The 20,732-nt window shown below is 29.3% G+C and overlaps 4 protein-coding genes across 7 annotated transcripts; 1 reads left to right on the plus strand and 3 right to left on the minus strand.

The window, feature by feature from the left end:
- Positions 1 to 3,187: 3,187 nt before the first annotated feature.
- Bm9442 (fructosamine-3-kinase-related protein) lies at positions 3,188 to 9,554 on the minus strand (the record flags this gene model as incomplete). The annotated part of the gene is made up of 11 exons (XM_001896844.2): positions 3,188 to 3,248; positions 3,765 to 3,939; positions 4,146 to 4,290; positions 4,386 to 4,436; positions 4,778 to 4,940; positions 5,508 to 5,602; positions 6,066 to 6,149; positions 6,470 to 6,684; positions 8,771 to 8,960; positions 9,095 to 9,247; positions 9,513 to 9,554. The coding sequence occupies 11 exons, from the start codon at positions 9,552 to 9,554 to the stop codon at positions 3,188 to 3,190; spliced, it is 1,374 nt and encodes a 457-aa protein (XP_001896879.2).
- An 884-nt stretch (positions 9,555 to 10,438) lies between these two features.
- Bm12138 (Uncharacterized protein) lies at positions 10,439 to 14,139 on the plus strand (the record flags this gene model as incomplete). 2 transcript variants are annotated; one of them, XM_043080054.1, is made up of 7 exons in its annotated part: positions 10,439 to 10,443; positions 10,543 to 10,618; positions 11,499 to 11,761; positions 12,171 to 12,348; positions 12,497 to 12,649; positions 12,954 to 13,140; positions 13,973 to 14,139. In XM_043080054.1, the coding sequence occupies 7 exons, from the start codon at positions 10,439 to 10,441 to the stop codon at positions 14,137 to 14,139; spliced, it is 1,029 nt and encodes a 342-aa protein (XP_042935988.1). The 2 variants fall into 2 exon arrangements, with proteins under 2 accessions (XP_042935988.1, XP_042935987.1); XM_043080053.1 differs by having other exon boundaries at positions 12,954 to 13,038.
- Positions 14,140 to 14,581: 442 nt separating this feature from the next.
- Bm376 (Uncharacterized protein) lies at positions 14,582 to 15,885 on the minus strand (the record flags this gene model as incomplete). 2 transcript variants are annotated; one of them, XM_043080055.1, is made up of 4 exons in its annotated part: positions 14,582 to 14,681; positions 15,093 to 15,221; positions 15,561 to 15,655; positions 15,814 to 15,885. In XM_043080055.1, 4 exons carry the CDS (start codon positions 15,883 to 15,885, stop codon positions 14,582 to 14,584), a joined length of 396 nt encoding a protein of 131 aa, XP_042935989.1. The 2 variants fall into 2 exon arrangements, with proteins under 2 accessions (XP_042935989.1, XP_042935990.1); XM_043080056.1 differs by lacking the exon at positions 15,814 to 15,885 and having other exon boundaries at positions 15,561 to 15,652.
- Positions 15,886 to 16,529: 644 nt separating this feature from the next.
- Positions 16,530 to 18,472, minus strand: Bm5195 (elongation factor 1-alpha (EF-1-alpha), putative; the record flags this gene model as incomplete). 2 transcript variants are annotated; one of them, XM_001896845.2, is made up of 6 exons in its annotated part: positions 16,530 to 16,757; positions 16,875 to 17,021; positions 17,102 to 17,358; positions 17,442 to 17,706; positions 17,806 to 17,999; positions 18,160 to 18,472. In XM_001896845.2, the coding sequence occupies 6 exons, from the start codon at positions 18,470 to 18,472 to the stop codon at positions 16,530 to 16,532; spliced, it is 1,404 nt and encodes a 467-aa protein (XP_001896880.2). The 2 variants fall into 2 exon arrangements, with proteins under 2 accessions (XP_001896880.2, XP_042935991.1); XM_043080057.1 differs by lacking the exons at positions 17,442 to 17,706; positions 17,806 to 17,999; positions 18,160 to 18,472 and having other exon boundaries at positions 17,102 to 17,305.
- Between the last annotated feature and the right edge of the window lie 2,260 nt (positions 18,473 to 20,732).

The following is a 20,732-nucleotide window of genomic DNA, read 5'->3' on the forward strand; positions in this document are numbered from 1 at the left end:
GATTTAAGAAAACAAACTAATGAAAAGTAACTGCATAATTCATATTTTTTACAATTTCGTATAAACTTTCACATGTCTTTAAGCTGATTTCTAATAAATCTGACCAAAATGCTTTCCTTGAACAAATATTACGATAAAAAGCAAAAGTTAGAAGATGTCTGATGAAATTAAAAAAAAAAAACAAATGAAATAAAAAAAGAAAAAATGTAATGAAAAAAATGAAATAAGGATTGAAACAAAATACGAAAAGTTAAAGTAAAATTAGAGAAATAAAAGACTGCGAAATATGAAGGAGAATGGAGGAAATGAGATGACAGAAAAATTGGTAAAATTAAGTGGAGAAGAAAGAAGTGAAGTGAAAACATTAAATTTCACAATTTATAAAACCAAAGAAAAAAGGAAACTAAAATAAGTCGTAACCGGTTAAGGAACAAATTGCTAAAAATTAAGAGAGGTTAGTGAAATGTGGTAACAGTTGATAAGGAGATTGTTTGTAATATTACTTTCAACCATTCACCTTCTAGCTTATTGTTAAGTTTAAAAATATTATAGGTAAAGAGGGTTAGCGGTATATTTTCAATTTTAATTTAAAATTCAACCCGTTAACGTAATACCATATTTCGTTTTATTAGCAGTTATTCCGATACTAATGAGCAGTGATTGATAATTCGTTAAGTATAAGTTTTTTCAACTTTCTTTGTTAACTAACAGTATTGGCATTTAGCAATTATTTTATCTTTATTTCAATTATATATATATGGCATTTTTATTTTCTCTTTCTTTTTGAATGCTTGCATTTGAATTTGTTAATTCATCTTATTCAGTGAGAAAATTTGATAATGATAATATTTAGAGAGGAAATGAGAGAATTGAACTTTCAATCAAGGCAGCATGTGATACAAATGAGTGTCAAAAATGAAAATAAAAAAAAGTAAAAATAAACTAAACATGCAATCAGTCGTTGGAAATGTAGTTTTATATAACTAATATGAATGAAATTATTGCATAATTTGTTCTTATATAATCCCTACATAACTTATTATCATCATCGTTATCACTGTTATGATCATCTCCAAATTAAGTAAAATACAAATCATGCTGCAACCTTTAATCTTTATAGTTTATTCCTTTATAGATTTATGAGTTATATTAGCTTCTTCCGTGGAGGACTTCTGTTACTGTTTTAGGAAAAAAAATTCAGAAAAAAAATTATATCGCTGATATGATTTCATATCATAATAAGTCACATGAAGTGAAGTTTTAAATTTAAATATAAATGGATTGAAAACTTGCTCCTGAATCGTCTCAACCATTTCAACATTTCTGTATTTTGAATATCTTTTAATTAAATAATTTGATTTGTTGAATAAAAATTATATCTTTTAAAATATAATTGGTCTTATTCAAGCAAAAAAGCATATATATATATATATATACTTCATTAAGGAAAAGATATTTAAAAATCAAAAAAAAAAATTTCAAACATTAAAATTGAAGTAATTTTGGCTTAATAGATTTCCTTAGTAGAAAATAGTAGAAAAAAAAAAAGTTTTTTGCAACTCTATTAGCTTTTTTTCCCTCATAACATATGAAAGAAAATTTTGAAGTAAATAATAATAGACAGCAACAAATATATGTGACAAAAAGCTTTTGTGACAATCAATTTAATGCTAGTAGGGGACATGATGTCTCTTCTGACATCATAAAACTTATCTTCCTTCATCTTTTCCTATTTGTTATTTATTGAAGCAAACATAATTCGTAGTGATGAAAAGAAAGAAAGTAAGAATGAAAGAAAAAAGAATGAATAAATGGAAAAAGAAAGGGAAGAGAAGAAGGAAAAAAAACTTGAGCAGAAATGATCGATAAATAGATTTGGTTTAGCTAAAGTATAAGTAAGTGAACTGATATGAAATGATAGCAATGGAAGTAAGTAAGTAATCTGCATATTAGCTTTATCTTCTTTTTATCGAATTATTTGTTTAGATTACTTTTAGATACTAACACATTATATTATAGTGGTAAAGATGAAGTAAAGTTAATAAAGCAGAAAAATAAAAATACTAGTATTACATACAATTTTCTCCCTCCCTCTCCCTTTCTTTCTCCTTTTCAAATAACCATTTGATTATTTTTATTCGACAACTGAATTTGAATTTAATTTAAATTGGAATAAAATTTGAAAAGAAAAAAAGAGAGAATAAATGATAGAACATGATGCACTTTATGCTTGTTATTTATAGAAATTGCTTTTAATGCTCATTTTATTTCAACTCTTCTTTGCTCTCTCCCTCTCTCTCATTGATATTTCCTTCCATTTTATTCTCCTCTCTCATTTCATTTCTTTGTTTTCGTCTTTTCATAATCAAAATAAAAATAAAAAAGTTGAGAATTTAAGGATTAACTGAATTACACAATCAAATATTCAAGCTAAAATTAACGAAAACCTTCAAGGTTGCTAAAAGGAAATTTATACTTTTTAAACTCTAACAATATCAAGTATTCATGATAGTTAACGATCGTAACTAAGCAGTAAATGGTAGTAAATTAAAAAAATATTCGCAAACATGGAATTGTTAAAGCATCCAAATTGACTGGAATGATTAAATCAAATTTACCGGGCTCAATTTGATCTGTTTAATGTGATTCTAATTACTGAACTTATTCATAGTCTGCTTCATGGTTATCATTTGTAATAGCATTGAATTAATCTCTTTTTCTCTCTCCCTCTCCCTTTCCCCCGATTAATCTTAATAAAATTTCAAAATTGACAATTTTTACTTGCTCACATTCTTCAGTACACAATAAATAATTTCTCACTCTCACTCTCAAAAACATTGATGTAATGCTAACCATAAAATTCATAGAAAATGTAGTAAAATAAGGTATAACAATAATATCAGTCATTTTTCTGTTTTTTTTTTTTTTTTTTTTTTTTTTGTTCTACGAGCGTTTCTAGCCAGCAAGTTGTTGAAAATTGTGAAGTATGTCAAAGAAGCTTATCAATTTCTTTTATTTCTTGGCTAAATTACTTTTAAAATATATCATTAGAAATATGAATTTCAAAACTAACTTTATACAAATTTTAATATCAATCAGCCAGAATTTTATGCAAAAACATCTTAAAATGAAATAAATAAAAAATTCGTCCTTTTGCTTTCTTATTTTATACAATTCCGTCCTTTTTTTATAAAAGTTTTCGCATTAAGCTTAATGCACCATGTTTATATCCAGTACCAAAGTGATTCCTGCAAAGAGAAAAAAAAATCAATAATAGATAAAAAGTGAGAAAAAAAGACAAAAAGAAAATCAATCAACAATGCCTTTCTAATTTTAACAAAATGATTGTTATTTTGAATCTCGATAACTTATCATTATTCGATATTGTTCATATAATCTTCTTTGGTAGATAGATGAATATTCAATAAATATATTGTGAATTAGCTATTTGATTCAATAATGAAGGGAAATTTAATTTGGAAATATCAAGAAGGATTTGAATTCACTGATAATAATCTTGTCATTCACAGAAATTTTATTAGCCAAAAATCATAGAGCTAACCTTTTTTCTTTTCAATAAATGATCATTGTACGAATATCAGAAGAACAATTTCGTTTTTAGCAACCGTACAGTAAGTGAATAAATGATACGCTCAACCAAAATTTTATTCTCCAACAATTAGTGGTTGCTATTTCTCTAATAAGAAATGCTCAAAATTCATTTTTCTCATAGAGGAAATGAAAATTAGAACAAAAAATACAACCAATGATTTAAATGATGAAAGAGCTGATAAAGAAGGACACGTTCGGTGAATCCTGTAGTTTGTGGTATCAGTTTGTGATACGCTGTATGAAAAGATTGATGAAAGCCACCAAACATAGTCAAAATGCCAAACTCATATTCGCTATGCCCGTAGAAAGATGCCGGATCAAACACTACTGTAATTTTGCAAATTTCCAAAAATTACAAAAAAAAAAAAAAAAACTGCTCCTCGTTTCATGAAATTCTGAGTCAATCTCTCCAAAAGCAATTAAAAGTTTTTGCTGACACAATCGGAAAAATACAATATTAATCATATTTTATATTACTGACTGGATTAAATTATTAGTAAAAACGAACGTATTATCTATGAGACAGGTCTAACCTGGACCATCCTTAGTAAACGAATAATTTCCAGACCAGAGATCACCATGTAATAAGCATGGATATATATCACAATTTTTGAAATATTCGGGAATTTTCCGTTCCAGTCTTGGCCATAAAGTTAATAATTCCCTATCACCGGTTTTCTACAATAACTTCGTTTTCTTAAAATTATAACTGTAAGATTATATATTTAAGAAAAAGAAAATAAACTATTTGTTTTTTTATCAAATGATTTGACCTCAAGAACGATATCAATAACTTTCTTCAGTCGATTCCGCGAATAAAATTCCTAAAATAAGCATTCATTAGATGAAATAAAATGATGACATATTGTTTTTTTAAGCAATCCTTCTAAAACCATATGTAGTATTTAACCAAACTTTCACGTGAAAATGTATTTAACCAAACTTTCACGTGAAATAATTAGTATTTAACCAAACTTTCACGTGAAATAATTACGAACAATACTGATCATTTAACATTTTCTACCAATGAGCCTTTTTAAAAAAGCGCGCGCGAATTGTTTGATATTTTCAATTGATAATTCTCCTAAATATTCATATATTCTTGGAAAATTATTTAATATATGCCAGAAATGTACGAAAAAAAAAAAGAAAAAACAATACTTACCACCCAATTATCTGACCAATCATTAATAAGTGGGCAATATCCACTGTATGTAAGTACAGAAAATCCGAATTTCTCAATTGGTTCCGACTGTTTGTCAATACCACCAATTGTTGACTGAGTCTTTTTATTTGCTTCCATTAAGAATTGATTATGTAAATGCAATCTGAAATATTCATGAGTATCTAGAATTAGTAATTAAGGCTTTTTTTCACCTGAAATTTATTATCAGTTTGCCTTAATATCTTTACAGCAACCTCAATTATTCATAAAACCTTAACCATTTCTCGGAGAAGTAATTTATTACTTCTAGGATATTTTCCATCTAGCATAATCTATAAAAGATACATTTTAACTTCTAGAAGGAAACGTTATGTTTGAAGATCTCATCTTTTTATGATGACAAATGATCATTTCGTTGATAAGACCCACATTTGTGCGATAAAGGTCCAAAATTTTTTATTACTCAGCTTCATTCTTTTCTTCTTCATTTTTTCTAGTTAATTCATCCTGACTGTGAATTAACATCTTTAGTAGTCTGAGTTTTTGAAGATTCATATGTTTTCTCAAACAAATTCTATTTTTTTAGTGGATGAAACTGAGCGATGAAACAATCTATTGTTCTTTAATCCATGAAATTAAGTTCTATAAACTAAATAAATCATTCAAAATTAAACAATTTATTAATAAAAGAAAGTAAAAATAGTATTTATGTGCAATACAAGAAAATAACTTTGCAATACTGGTACCAAGCTTCTCATAATCTGATGGACCATGCATATCCAACAATTCCATTGCTAAGCAGAAATCACCATCTATCGAAAATCTCTGACATTAAAATTTATATAATGTTTATAAAGCAAAAAAAAGCGATACAATCGGCCAGTGAATAAATTTATAGTTAAAATTCTAATCCTACCAATCCATAAATTTCATCGTGAACAATCATGCATGCTGGCTTATTTCAATATAGAATGTTTTTGAAAAACCTATTTATGTTTCTGGAGAAGGTTAACAAATTAGCCATCAAAAAGTAACAAAATAGCCATAGCTTACTGTTGATTCATTAATTTCGAATTAATGGAAGAAATTAATTTGAAATTACTGTATAAGATAGAAAAGATCATTAGAACTCATTACAACGCTTGGTCATACCTATTATCATCAGAACTAAACTTTTTAAGCTAATAAATAGTTTCATGATTTGAATATACAAGAAATTCTAGCAAGATAAAATCACATTCTGGATTTAATCAAACATTTGTTCACCACAACTACTAACTGCTGCTACCTTGATTGGTTTCGGTACTCTAATTGCATTCGTATTTAACAATGCTTGTAAACTTGCAAATTCACCATCAAAGATCTCCTGAGCCTGGAAGATTTATTTCACAGCACAAGTTTCTTAAAATCTAAAAATTTATGACTTCTGTTTTATACAGTTTCAGATGAATAAAAACCATAAAAATTATATGTAATTAAATAGAGAAATGATATTTGCTAATTATGACTTTAAATGAAATTTCCAAATTTATGCTATTTGACAATTTGAATTTTTTCAAGAAAAAAAAAGTAACATTTTATTAATTGTGTTGTAGAAATATCAGTATTTTTGTGAACAATTAATAACGCAACACAATAATTAGGGAAATAAATGGATGAGAAAAGAATGAAAAAAAAAATCGAAGTGCTAACCTTTTCGTTATCATTAAATTTCACAAAAATATCACCATATTCATCAGTGCTATATGCTTTAGCTCTATTAATACATCCGCCACTAAATCTAAGTGGTAATTCTTTGATGGTACCAAGGTTAAGTTCTGATTTAATTGCCTCCATAACTCTTCCCGACTGCAGCGCACGTGACAATGAAACAGCAAAGCAAGGTACGCTCAACTTTATTTTCATCACTGAACGTAAGGGCCACATTAATCCTTGACACTACTTACTGCAACTAACTTGCAATATTTCGCGACATGCATTTGTTTGCAGTGTAACTTTTACTGCGAGTTGAGACTTAGTTTGGGCAATTATTATTAACAATTAAAAGAAATAAAAGGATATTTGCCGCTTGTTTTGGTCAGTGGTCATTCATTGCAGCAAATGTTGCAATGAGCATATTGTCACCTTTCGAGACTATCTCATTTCTGATTGGACAATAAACTTTGCTTACTTTTACCACTCAATTTGCTCAGTCATTCAGATCATAGATCACAATCTACTGTAGTTTTTAGTTTTATAATTTACCACATTAAGCATAGAATGATTGATTATTCATTGATTTGTTTGATCACATATTGAAAAGGTCAACTAATTCTGTTTCCGATTGTTTTCGATCATTCAAATACACATTTCACCAAGTTAATTAATCTTTTTCATTATGTTTCACATAAATAATTCACACGATAATCATATTTAAAAAAAAAAAAAAAATGCAGAATCCTATATATAAAATAGGATAATGTAATTCTGATTTGAGGAAACAAAAGATTCTTTTAATTTCATTAGGGAATTTTCTAATACCACTGAAATGGTTTAAATTCACCAAAATATTTATATCATTGATTAATTAATGCAAATTTAATTTGACCTTTCCGTTACTATGATTATTTTCATGTCTTTTATCCAAAACACAATGATTAAAATGATAATAAAAAAAAAAAAAAGAAAATTATAAAACCAAATTTGCACCTAATTTTGTTGCAAAGTAAAATGGAAAAGAAAAGTGAGAAAATAAATCTATTGAAAGAGTGGTGTTTTCAACATTTCTCAACCTTTTTCTGCCCCAATAATCGCTAGTTTCTTTATTCTTTCCACAATAATAATTATGAAAATCACGATTATAGTTGGTATAGCAATTATACTTGCTTTTTATCATGAATTTTTTTCTACTTAATTTTATCACAAAGATTTAACATATTTTGGACGCTCTTCCGTTTATTTCCCATCTTTAGTGTGTTTTATTATGTTTCTTTTGCTCTAAAAGTGTACTCAACATGAGCCAAGTGAAAATTGTCAATTTTAAAATTTTATTAAGGAAGAAAAGAGAAAAGAGAGAGAGAGAGAGAATGAAAAAGACACTAATACAATAATATTACAAATGATAATCAATACTTAATCATGATAAAACTAATAATTTATGTCGTAAATAATTCATTCTGCTTAAAAAATTTATATTAGAAGAAATTTTCAATTTTTATATTTTTCCTTTTTTCTTCATGATAAATGTATGATTTAGTGGAATATTTTTAAAATTTTGTCGTATTTGGAATAAAAATTTTATTGTAAATTATTTAATAATATTAATATGGATATGATTACATTTTCTTTTATCTTCAAATAATTAATGAAATTGACGTAATAGTAATGTATATCGTTCTTCCAATGAATCCGGTTTAATTGAATTCCGATTACGATTCCAGTGATAATGGCCAAATATAAGTGTTATTGCTAATTGATTGTACATTGACTGAATTGGTAGTAACACATATCCTTCAGTCATGTCACCACGACATAAAATGAAAAAAAAATACTTTTTATAATATTAATATGAATTAAGAATGATTTTTTAAAAAAAAAAAAACGATAAATTTCAGTTTTTTTTCTTTGTTCCGTTAAATTTCATTTAGTTTTATTCAATTATCTTAGGGTAGTAATTTGCAATCTTAGTAGCTAAATTGGAATAAATATTGAAAATGAATTTAATAGCTGCAAGCTTTTTTATACAAACTATTAATATCATAGAGTTATTAGCATTGTAAATGTATTTTATTGAATCAATCACTAATAAGTGAATATTTCTTGGATCTAATTTATGATGTAATATTTGGAATTATTAAAAACAAAAAGATAAACTATTATTAAAAATGGAAAATGAGTCAAAAAAGTCAAATTTTATAATCGAAATTAACAATAGTTATAGTAATCGAAATGGTTTCTATTTTCAAATTTGAGTATATAACTATGAATCAAAAAAAAAAAAAAAAAAAGAAAAACCTAATTTTGGATCAGCAAGATGCTGTTGCATACTATAAAATGATGAAGCAATTGCAATCAGAGAGGTATAAAAATACGTGAACGTGAAGCAAGCATAAACATATGCATACGTGAAGCATACGAGTGTTGCAATACCAATGGTATTTAAAAGAAGTAACGATCGATCATAAGCTACCATTGGACCAACAAACTGAAAATATTTTGAGTGTTTTTAAATATTTAATTTTAAAAAAAAAAAATTTCTAAAAATAAACTAAAGATGTTTTTAATCGTCAAATTTTTTACAGGTTACATTGAATTTCTTAATTTGCTAATTTATGTTACCTCAAAAAGTAATGCTACAAGCGTTGGCGAATAAAATGGTGGCGATGGAAATACGCCACGATCCCAATTAATTAAAATGAAATGCGTTGATGCACCAATCCAAAATGAAAATACCAAAATAAGCCAACGACGTTCTGCTAAGCTTAATTTACTCTAAATTATATGAACAACAATATTTTTAAATACAAAACTTTTCCGCAATTTTTCGTAAAATTTTGAATAATCATCAAAATTTTCAAAATTTAACAAAAAAGTAATACTTTTTGAATGCTGTAACATAATAATCTATCAAAGAAATGAGGCGTTTGATTGGTAAATTGTATTAGTTTGTATAATAAAATGACTGAATGATTAATTAGTTACACTAAATGTTCAATTAGTTAATTAATTAAATGACTAATTGCTGCAAGTAATTTACCACTGGAATTTTTTGATTCGTTAAGTATGCAAATAATGGCATCGCAATATAAATGAAAAATAAAGATGGAATTTCCTTTCTCAAAAATAATGATAACAAATAATAGCCAATCCACATACTTGCAAATATTTCACCATAACATTTTGCTGCTATAATTATAATTGCCCAAAATTGACTTCTAAAAAGGATTCAATTTTATCATTTAAAACTATCAAATGATATATTTCATTTACATAAATTTCCAATTTTTTTATTTTTTCTCTTTTCCTAATGGTTCCACTAGGTTACAGTGTCGGCATTATCATTATCATCATCTGCTGACATTATCAACATCACTATCACCAATCAGCATCATCATCATCATTCTTTATCGTTATCACTATTATAGCAATCTTCATCATCGTAATGATAAACATCATCATCAAGAGTTGTTTATATTTACTATTTGAATTCATTAAGGTATATACATTCTTCAAGATATATTGAATTTTTCACATTAAATTCTTTTTTGCTCTGTAAAATCATACATGTTCATACATTTGTTAAATTTTCAAATAAAATCAAAACTAACACCATGCAAGAAGTGAAATTGAAAGAATTTGAAATTGGCGCTAATTGAAAACATTTTTGCAATTTTTCAATTTGAGTTTGATACAATGTCATTGGATATTTTTTAAGCATTGGCCATAAGCTAATGCGTAAATTAATAAAAAAAATGATAATTTCATTGATAAGTATAAAAGTTCCATCGATTATTTCACTGCTATATTGACTGAAGTACAAACACATACAAAAAATAAATAAATAAAGATTAAATTAAGCTAAAAATACAAAATGTTTAATTTGTTTGATTTAATTATCTTTAACTGAAGCTCTTTCTTTCTTTCTCCTCTATACTGAACCAGCTTTCTCCGAAGCTCGATTCAATGAGGTTAAAATCATTTCAAAAGTAAAGGGATTCAACACTGAATGGTGGCTAATATTAATTTTGTGATTGTGGTAATGATATCATAGTTTTCCAATGTTTCAGGTTACAAATGAAGTTTCGAATTACATCAAGAAAATCGGCTACAATCCAAAAGCTGTTGCTTTTGTCCCGATCTCAGGTTTTAATGGCGACAATATGTTGGATTTTCTTTTCTTCAGTTAATTTTCTTTTCTTTTTTACGTCACCGATATATTATGACATAGGAATTTGATTAGTACGTAACAATGCTTAGAATTTTGCTGGTATTTTATGATAACTTTTATTAAATTTTAAAGTAAGCAATAATTTATTACTTCTATTTTTCATTTAGATTTATGAGACCCAATAAAAGGAAAATCAGTGATTAAATTAATCAGAATATAAGCTAATTAATAAATATCTGAAATTAATGACTAACTGATGAGTAAAATTTATTAAATATAAAGTAATCAAAAACAAACTATCGAAAAACAGCTTCAATTGACTTAAGTGAATCGAACAAACTTTCCTCATTCATTTGAATAATATCACGTAATTCCTGATTTATTATTTCATTAGTTATTTCAGTTTCAGAATTCATTGATATCTTTAGTGATCGAGAAATATCAGAGCTTTCTTTCAATGGAAAAGCAATCTCTCGTGAAAACTTCTCTTTTTCATTTTTCATTCTAATTTTTTAATCAAAATTAGCAAAGTATTAAATGCAAAAATTTAGCAACTATTTACAAACTGTAAATTATAATAACTAAAAGATATTTAGAAATTTGTAACTATTTAAGTAAATTTGTGTTTGATAAATTTTGCATATTAATTTTTTACCAAATATCTTTAAAAAATTTTTAATAAGCTTTGCATCATTGTAATTTGAGTAAACGAAAATGTCTGATTATATCAAATAAAGTTTAGGTAATTTAATTTTGGTAAATACCATTTTATTATATTTAATTTATTACAATATTTATTAAGTTAATAAGTTATTCATCTTGTCATACAAATTATTAAAATAGTTTAAAATTAAGGCAAAGATGTGCAACAGTGAAGAAAAATTGCTACAAAATCAATGTGTAGCAAATGTTTTACAAATATATTTAAATGATTTCAAAGAAATCATTTGTGATATTGGATTGATAACTTATCGATTGAGTAAGACATTGATCCAATCATGGATCATAAAAATTACTCAATTTCCTAAAAATGTTGTCGATTCATCAGTTCAGGAATTCAAGCACTTCTTTGATTTGGGACCAATACCAAATGATTTTGATTATTCATTTTTGACGATGTGAGTTTTGATAAAAACAAAAAAAAGAAAAACTGAAAGTTGATTTATGAAATTAAAATTTTAAATTTATACCTATTCCAAATCATTTATAATATCAAATAATGATAAAGTGATAAGCTCAAAGCATTATCATTCTTTATCTCTTCTTCTATCTCCAATATATCATCTAGTAACTTCTCGGAAGATTTATTTTATTCATTAAACGAGAAAGTTAATTAAAAAAGAGAAGGATGATTAAAACTTACATAACATCAAATTATTTACAGTTGAAAATTTATTTGCGTAATCTAAAGATGGTGGGTAAATTAAATTTCAAATTTACTGTAATAAATGAATGAATTTAAAATTTGACAAGATTTCAATTATTTTGTTTTAATTTAAATTTTAATAATATAAAATATTATTTTAGTAGTAATTTCTGGGATTATATTATTATTAATGCAAAATGTTATGGTGAAAATTTTGCCAATTCTTACATTGGTCATGTAATACTATCAAAATTTGCAGCAAGCAATATGCTATCTTTTATTTTTTTGCATATTTTACTACCAAAATTAGCATTTCTTTTACATCGTAAAATATCAATGGTAAATTCTCAGACAAAATTGAAATCTTTTTTCTTCTCTTTTGTTTAAAATTTAAAATTAAATTTTCAAATAAAAAAAACTTAAGTTGACAATTTAAAAGATTACAGAAAAAAATTATAATAATTATGAAAATATTATTATTTTATAGCAAACATTCGGTTTATCAGAACGAAGATTTTGCGCTCTAATATTATCATTTATGATAGGAGCAGGTACACATCAATTATATTTAAAATGGCAACAACCTATCCTACCTGTACCGCCATATTATTCGCCATTTGTGGTAGCATTTGTTGTTGAGGTCAATAATACCTGTAGCAATAGTTTCTCTTTTTTGATAGAATTTGAAACTCAAATTTTGAGAATTTTATGTTCGAAAAATTTGGATTTTTCGTTTTTTTTTTTGGTTAATAAGTAATATTATTGGCAGAAGAAATTTTGGAGGATGAACATGTAAAATCTTTTTCAAAACATTTTATTTATTAAAATAAATATGTAAGTTTTTCTAAAAACTTTTGAACTTGAATTCGATCAAAATCACAAATTCCATTTGAAATATATAATTATAAGTCTTATCAAATGAGTTTTGTTTTTTTTTCTTACAGTTTATTTGTCCAAAAATTGGTCAAAACCGACGAAAATTCTTATCTTATCCGATATGTTCAGCAACATTGTTATGCATTGTATATGGTATTTTTTATCAGCAATTTGATTTCATTTACTTATTTTCAACAATTGTTGCTATCGGCTTTACATTTGCAAATTTGCAACGATTATTAGGAAAAGGCTATTGTAAGCATATATTATTTAAAAATAAAAATAATATAATATAAAAATAAAATAACACTATTTAATAATAATAATAATAATAATAATAATAATAATAATAATAATAATAATAATAATAATAATCACTATAAAAATAATGATAAGATGCATCATTGCATTATACCATTGTAACTCATTGAATATCATATATTTTTATAAATTGATTGTAAAGCATTTATTTTTAGATTTTCAAAACCTTGAAAAGCTGCAATTTCAAAACTTGAATACCCTCATAAAATTTGATCATTTTATCACAGGAGTTCAGAGCAACTCTTATTTCGATCAAAAACTTCCGTTATAATTTATGAAATTTTTATTTTGAAAAATCTAAATAAAAAAAGTGATGAAGGAGATTGATTTGCTGAATAATTTTAACCTTTTCTTTATCGTCCCTTAATTACATATATTGTGTTTTAACATTTCAAGTAACCTCAAAAAATATATGTAATACGGATATCTCATTTCATTTTTATACGAAATTATCATTTGTTTATGTTATGAAATTCTCTTTTACTACTTTGAAATAAGTAATTGCACTTTTCCATAGCACTCCTCCAAAAGTGCCGAAAAATAAAGGCAAAATCACTGATATGTCACAAAATATAATACTTTAGGCTTGTTCACATACCATAAACACAGATTTGCTCAATTTTTAAGTAATAAATGACAATTTTCGTCATTTTAAATGAGATTGAAATTATGAATAATTGAACGTGGAGCATTAGGCAATTCAATTAATTTTAATAATCTAAATAAACCATAACCATTCACATAACTGATGATTATTTTATTACAGATCGAAGCGACTATGCGACAGCTCACAATCACATAGCACTGCCAATAAATTCCATGTACAATCAGCTCATATGCACTATACTTTTCGGCACTTATATTCCTAATCGAGCACCACATGAAGCTATTCCCGATGCTTTTGAGGAACAATATACAATGATTGCACATTAAAACTACATAGTAATAACATTGAGATGAAGCAAAAATGTTAATCTCAATAACTTCATTTATTGGTTGCAATAGCAAAATTAATTCCTACAAAGTATAACTCTAAAATCTCATCATGATATGCAAGAAGCAATAAGATGGAATATCAGCAAATCTATTTAAGTGCTTCATAGGGCAGTAGCATATGTTTTGCAGAGAAATGATGAATGAATGATAGCAGAGCAATCCCTAAAATGATTGATCCAATCAACATGACAGATCAAGAGAAAGGGAAAGTGAAATTAATGAAGAATAACTCTAAAACAATTAAACGTCTATGAAATAAACTTTAGACAGACGTAACTCCAACAGCTATGCTGGACATCCATATTTTAACGGAGCAAATGTTGCAAACATAGGAGAAAATAATCCCTAGTAGATTAATGATTAACTTATGCCGCAAGCATCAACTTTTGTTTATTTTGCGTCGTCTTTTCTGCTGACATTTTTGAATCGTGCTTGGCCACTTTTTTTTAATGGATTTCCTCTTTTCTCTACTTTGTTTTCTGCAAATACATTTGAAAATTAGACAATCAAATAACCGATAGCTTAATGAAGTGCACTTTTATCAATGTTCATTATTTTGTATATATTTCCAATTCCCGAAATTCCTTCTTACTAAATTGTATATACTTCAAACTTCCTACGCATCATCTATAACATAATTTAAAAAAAAAAAAAAAAAAAAAAAAGACTGAATTATGTCTCAACAATATTATAAGCCTGTTATGGTGCTAACGAGTCTTACATCAATTTTTGTAAAAACTATCTCTACATAAATATCTATTCACATAAGTAATAGATAACAGTCATTAATATTGAAACACTCCACTAAACATTAAGAATTACTGAAGTAGTTAGCTGATCCAATAAACCCTATATAATATCAAATAATTGCAAAATATATAATAACTGACACTTCATTGTTGTGTTCTTTACGATGAAATTTACAAAATCCGGATTTCGCCGTACTTTTTTTTAACTGAACATTATTAGTTATGTTTTTCTTTCTTGTCGGCTCATTTTCTGGTTTAAGGAGAATATACCTGCAAAATAAGCAAATTTTCATTTCAATATGTTTCAAGGTGATTCAGATATAAAGAAGGTTAAATTTATAGTAATACTGAAATAGAAAATGCATTTAAAAAGTCGCAGGAACTTATAGATCCGTAAAGGATATATTTTTTTGCATACACCCATACCCTTGTATCTTGTACTACATAAATTTTGGAATTTGGAGAACAAAATCAAATCACAACCCCTCTATTAGGCGCTTTTTGTTTCAAGTGTGGACACTGTCCGTTCCTGAATAATCCAGCCTTTTCACCGTATGAGTAACTTTTTTTTTTTGGATCGAACGAATCTACAAACAAACTAAATATTACTTCAGACTGCCACTTTGTATTGTGTCCTGGGAAGTGCTAGCTGGAGTGAATTCGATGTTATAATTGATCAAAGTATGGACCGTTGAAGCCATCAACTGGAATGTCACATTTTGATGTTGCACACTAATATTAAAGCGAACTTTGCCACCTGATTCTTGGAAAAAATTACGGAACTCAAAACCAATGCAACTAACTTTGCCAGAACAGAATGACAAGACGAGGCCTTTCAATAGAAATTAAGGACTGTACACACCTTATCCACATTAACACGTCTTCCATCTGCACCTGCTCTCAGCGCCTCATCCAGCTTTTTTTGCTTTAGCATCCTTGAAAAGTACCAGCAATTCCTCAGTGTAAATCTGGAAAGCGCACATCACGACCACAAACTTAACCACCTCCCAAAATATACCACCAAAATACACAGGTAAAACACCTAGCTAAAAACGCCCCAGAATTTTGAAACCACAAGCCCACCTCACTATTACATATCACAAGGCGACTGGGTGCCTAGCATGGCTAAAGGCTGTTCTTCAATAATATGAAGGTCAGAAACACTGAAATATCATATTGCCTTTTTCAACCCAATATCATGTTTTTGCTACATTCAGCATTTGCACCAATGCTTGCGAAACCCCAAAATCATAATTTTATCAACAAAAGAAACGAATAATCGATGACGGTCCAACATTTCAAACATAAGCCAAGGCAATTTAATGAAAACACAAATGTTTTACCACTTCCATTAAACATAACGATGTAATAACAACAAACATTGCCAAAATTCAAAGGTAATTTCTTGCTAAAGATTTTAAAGAAATCATACTAATTTTAACGAAGCTGTTGAATCATATTTAGAAGAAAGCACCATCCAACCCACGAGATAAAAAATTTCCTTTCCATCAATAACAAGTTAACGTATGGGTAATAATATCTAACGACTTCGCCTTCATAAACCCCCCTTCTTAAAAATTATTTCTTCTTTCCAGCTGGTGCCGTTCCAGCCTTCTGCGCTGCCTTCGTCACTTTCCCGGCACCACCTTCCGTCTTTTCAACACCTTTGATAACACCAACTGCCACTGTTTGTCGCATGTCACGCACAGCGAATCGTCCAAGTGGTGGATATTCGGTGAACGTTTCAACACACAGCGGTTTTGTTGGAATCAGATCAATAATACCAGCATCGCCCGACTTCAGGAACTACAAATTTTAAAATGATATTCTATATTCAGATAAGAGAAGTGACAAGTTATGGAAACTCTCTAATGACCTTAATCAGATATAGCCACTAGTTCAAAAAATCCCCTGGAAACAAACTTTTGGATTATCTTCCACTTTCTTGCCGGATCGCCTGTCGACCTTTTCTTTAAGTTCTGCGAATTTACAAGCAATATGAGCTGTATGACAGTCAAGGACTGGAGTGTATCCTGCAGCAATCTGACCCGGATGATTCATGATGATGACCTAAAAAATGTGATACGATTAAGGACTTACTGTATTTCATGTAACAGAGTAATATTCCCTACAAAAACAATTCTGTTTACCTGCGCAGTAAACTGCTTGGTTTCCTTGGCGGGGTCATTCTTGGAATCGGAAGCAACCGAACCACGTCGAATTTCCTTGATAGACACGTTCTTAACATTGAAACCAACGTTATCACCAGGAAGTGCTTCTTGCAAAGCTTCATGATGCATCTCCACTGACTTTACTTCAGTGGTAATATTCTGTGGTGCAAATGTTACCACCATGCCTGGTTTTAGGATACCAGTTTCGACGCGACCAACAGGTACAGTTCCAATACCTGAAACAATAAATACGCATAAGGATTAAATTACATAGCATTAAGCCTGCGCTCGAAATTGCGAGAATGAATACAGGATGTACCTCCAATCTTGTACACATCTTGCAAAGGCAATCTGAGGGGTTTGTCAGTAGGTCTTGATGGTGGAATCACAGCATCTAAAGCTTCCAGGAGTGTCTTGCCAGAAGCATTTCCTTCCTTCCTTTCAACATTCCATCCTTTGAACCATGGCATATTGGGAGATGGTTCCAACATATTGTCGCCATTAAAACCTGAGATCGGGACAAAAGCAACAGCTTTTGGATTGTAGCCGATTTTCTTGATGTAATTCGAAACTTCATTTGTAACCTGAAACATTGGAAAACTATGATATCATTACCACAATCACAAAATTAATATTAGCCACCATTCAGTGTTGAATCCCTTTACTTTTGAAATGATTTTAACCTCATTGAATCGAGCTTCGGAGAAAGCTGGTTCAGTTGAATCCATCTTGTTACATGCTACTATCAGCTGTTTCACTCCAAGCGTCTGAGCGAGCAAAGCATGTTCCCGAGTCTGTCCATTTTTCGAGATACCAGCTTCGAATTCACCAGTACCACAAGCAACAACCAAAACAGCACAGTCGGCCTGTGATGTTCCTGCAATAATGCAAATTTGTTTGTTTAATATTCTACATATATTCAATTTTATTCGCCTCAGCATAATTACCGAAAGAAGGGACGTGTGATCATTGTAACAGAATAAATTTCGATAGTAAGGACAAGAAAATTCAATCTCAAGAGCTTATAATAAACATACCAGTAATCATATTCTTGATGAAATCACGATGTCCTGGGGCGTCAATAATGGTGACATAGTATTTGGAGGTTTCAAACTTCCACAAGGCAATGTCGATGGTGATACCACGTTCACGTTCCGCCTTCAACTTGTCCAACACCCAAGCATACTTGAATGAACCTTTGCCCATCTCTTGCGCTTCTTTTTCGAATTTTTCAATAGTACGTTTATCGATACCACCACATTTGTAAATTAAATGGCCGGTCGTCGTCGATTTACCCGAATCGACATGTCCAATGACGACAATATTGATATGAGTCTTTTCCTTTCCCATTATATGTGCAAGAACTTCCGAACTTACGTTACGAGTTGACAACCAGTACACAAAAAGTCGAGAAGATACTGAAATCTTTTTGCTAAATTAACCAATAGAAGCAACAACTCCACATATTAGATGGATGCCTTTTCATATAACATTACGTGAACTTTACAGAGAATTCATACCACCCATCAACTGCAATTTCCAGTGCAAAAAAAAAAAGACTGTGACCACGTGAAGGTACTCATTTTACTATCACAAACGTATAATTAATTCTACGCAAAGGTATACCTAACACGTACCACCCCACCACTGAATCACCACCTCAGACTTTCGCTTGGCCTAAAATGCTCCACTCCATACAACACGACGAAACGACTGCGTCTCGCACAGACAACCCTACACGCGCTGTGTGCAGTTGACATGCACAGACAGCGAACATAAACAGACACACATACTCACATACTGACAGAGATGGAGTACACCGGGAGCAGACAGCATGACATCATGTAATAGTCGACGTGACATGGAGTAGACAGTGCATACACTGTCTGCATACAAACAGTGATACAGACGGAGATGTCTGCGGGGTGAGAGATCGCAGTGTAAGAGTGAGATAGGAGTCGAAGAGATTGGATAAGATGAGAGTGAGCAGAGAAGACAGAGAGAATAGTGCTCCGTTATCGATTCATTACCCAGTGAAGGTGGCCTAAATTTCATCTCCTGCCTCTCAATTTGATAGACCTCGTGAAATGCTACATCACACACATCTCTCTCTCTCTCTCTCTCCAATCCATGCACTCAATAACACATCAGCGACAGAGAGGTCATAGTAGGTATGTGTAATACAGGTAACGCAACGCAACGGACGTGATTGTGGATAGTCCCCTCACTGTCCTACAATGAGTGGATGCTACCAATTCCTGAAAAGCTGGGTAGTATAGTGCAATCACGGTAGAGGGGAGAGGGATTCACTCATACAGTGGACTCCTTTCAAATGGTACACATCGCATATCGCAGGCCTATTACCATCATCAAATACAGAGAATACTTGCGCGCGCACACACACACATACACTATGCGTGCACGCTTATATGCATGCGTATACCATCGTGTCACCCTAATAATGCATTACTACTGTAGTTACATTTCCTTTTTTTGCATTAGAATAAGAGCTATTAATAGAATAATCAGTACTGCAATAACAATCGTTGTTGCTTCTTTCCCTTCCATTCATAAATATCAAATGCTTCCATTAAATAGTACCAATAGAAAGTGTAAACTGAACAATTATTCTAAAAGTGATGTCACTGTCATCTTACAATCATTCCAATCAATATTCGCAAATATTGGGTGATATTACTTACATGTGAAGTGCTCCTATCAAATAGTGTAAATAGAATGATTGACAATTAACTAAGTAATATGAGAAAAACGAAAAGAAAATGAATAATTTGTAATTGTTCTCACTTAATCTATAACTCATCTTCATCTATAATCATTACGACAATCTTATACAGTTTATTCATTTTTCCATAAGTTATTACTTATAGAAATATACGAAGACAATATGTAAACCTATAGGAAATTAATGTTTATTAGGTTTTATAACGTATTCTTAGTCAAAAAAAAGAGAAAAATGATAACGGTTAAATTAGAAGGTATGTTCAGGGCAGAGTTAACTTCACACAACTAACCTAAGCAAGAAGAAAAATTGAACAGGTAATAAACATTTTACTGAATGACCTGAACGAAAGCATTCCTCATCGCATCATTCTCCTCCCCCTCCCTCTATCAACTTACTCTTTCTCTAACAGTAACGAAATCTATCAGCATGCGAATTTAGGTAACATTTTAATTTGATACTTTCCAAACTGCAAACAACATTGATGAAAATAACCGTATGCATATTAGCAGTCTATTTCTACATAGCTAATATTTTAAAATTCTAAACGAGTAAGTCAATCCTGATTTGAACCAGCTGTGATTTATGAGTAGTTTTAACTTGCAAACCGAATTAGTACCTAAAAAAAATCAATTGTGGTGATCGAAAGGAACTATTCCGAAAATTGCAACACAAAAGAGACATATACATAGTTAGTATTTTAAAATCCTAAACTAATTTGAAAAAGCTAATATTTCTTATTTTTTTCTTTAGGTTGTGAACATTGATAGCTTAATAAAAATTAATGAACCAGACAAGGACAATATTTGATCACTGCATATAGTTTCCTAGCAAATAAAAAATAATGATAATGTTCTAGGGAAAGTTCGC

The sequence above is a fragment of the Brugia malayi genome (assembly GCF_000002995.4).
Source record: "Brugia malayi strain FR3 genome assembly, contig: Bm_v4_Chr3_scaffold_001, whole genome shotgun sequence".
NCBI lineage: Eukaryota > Metazoa > Nematoda > Chromadorea > Rhabditida > Onchocercidae > Brugia > Brugia malayi.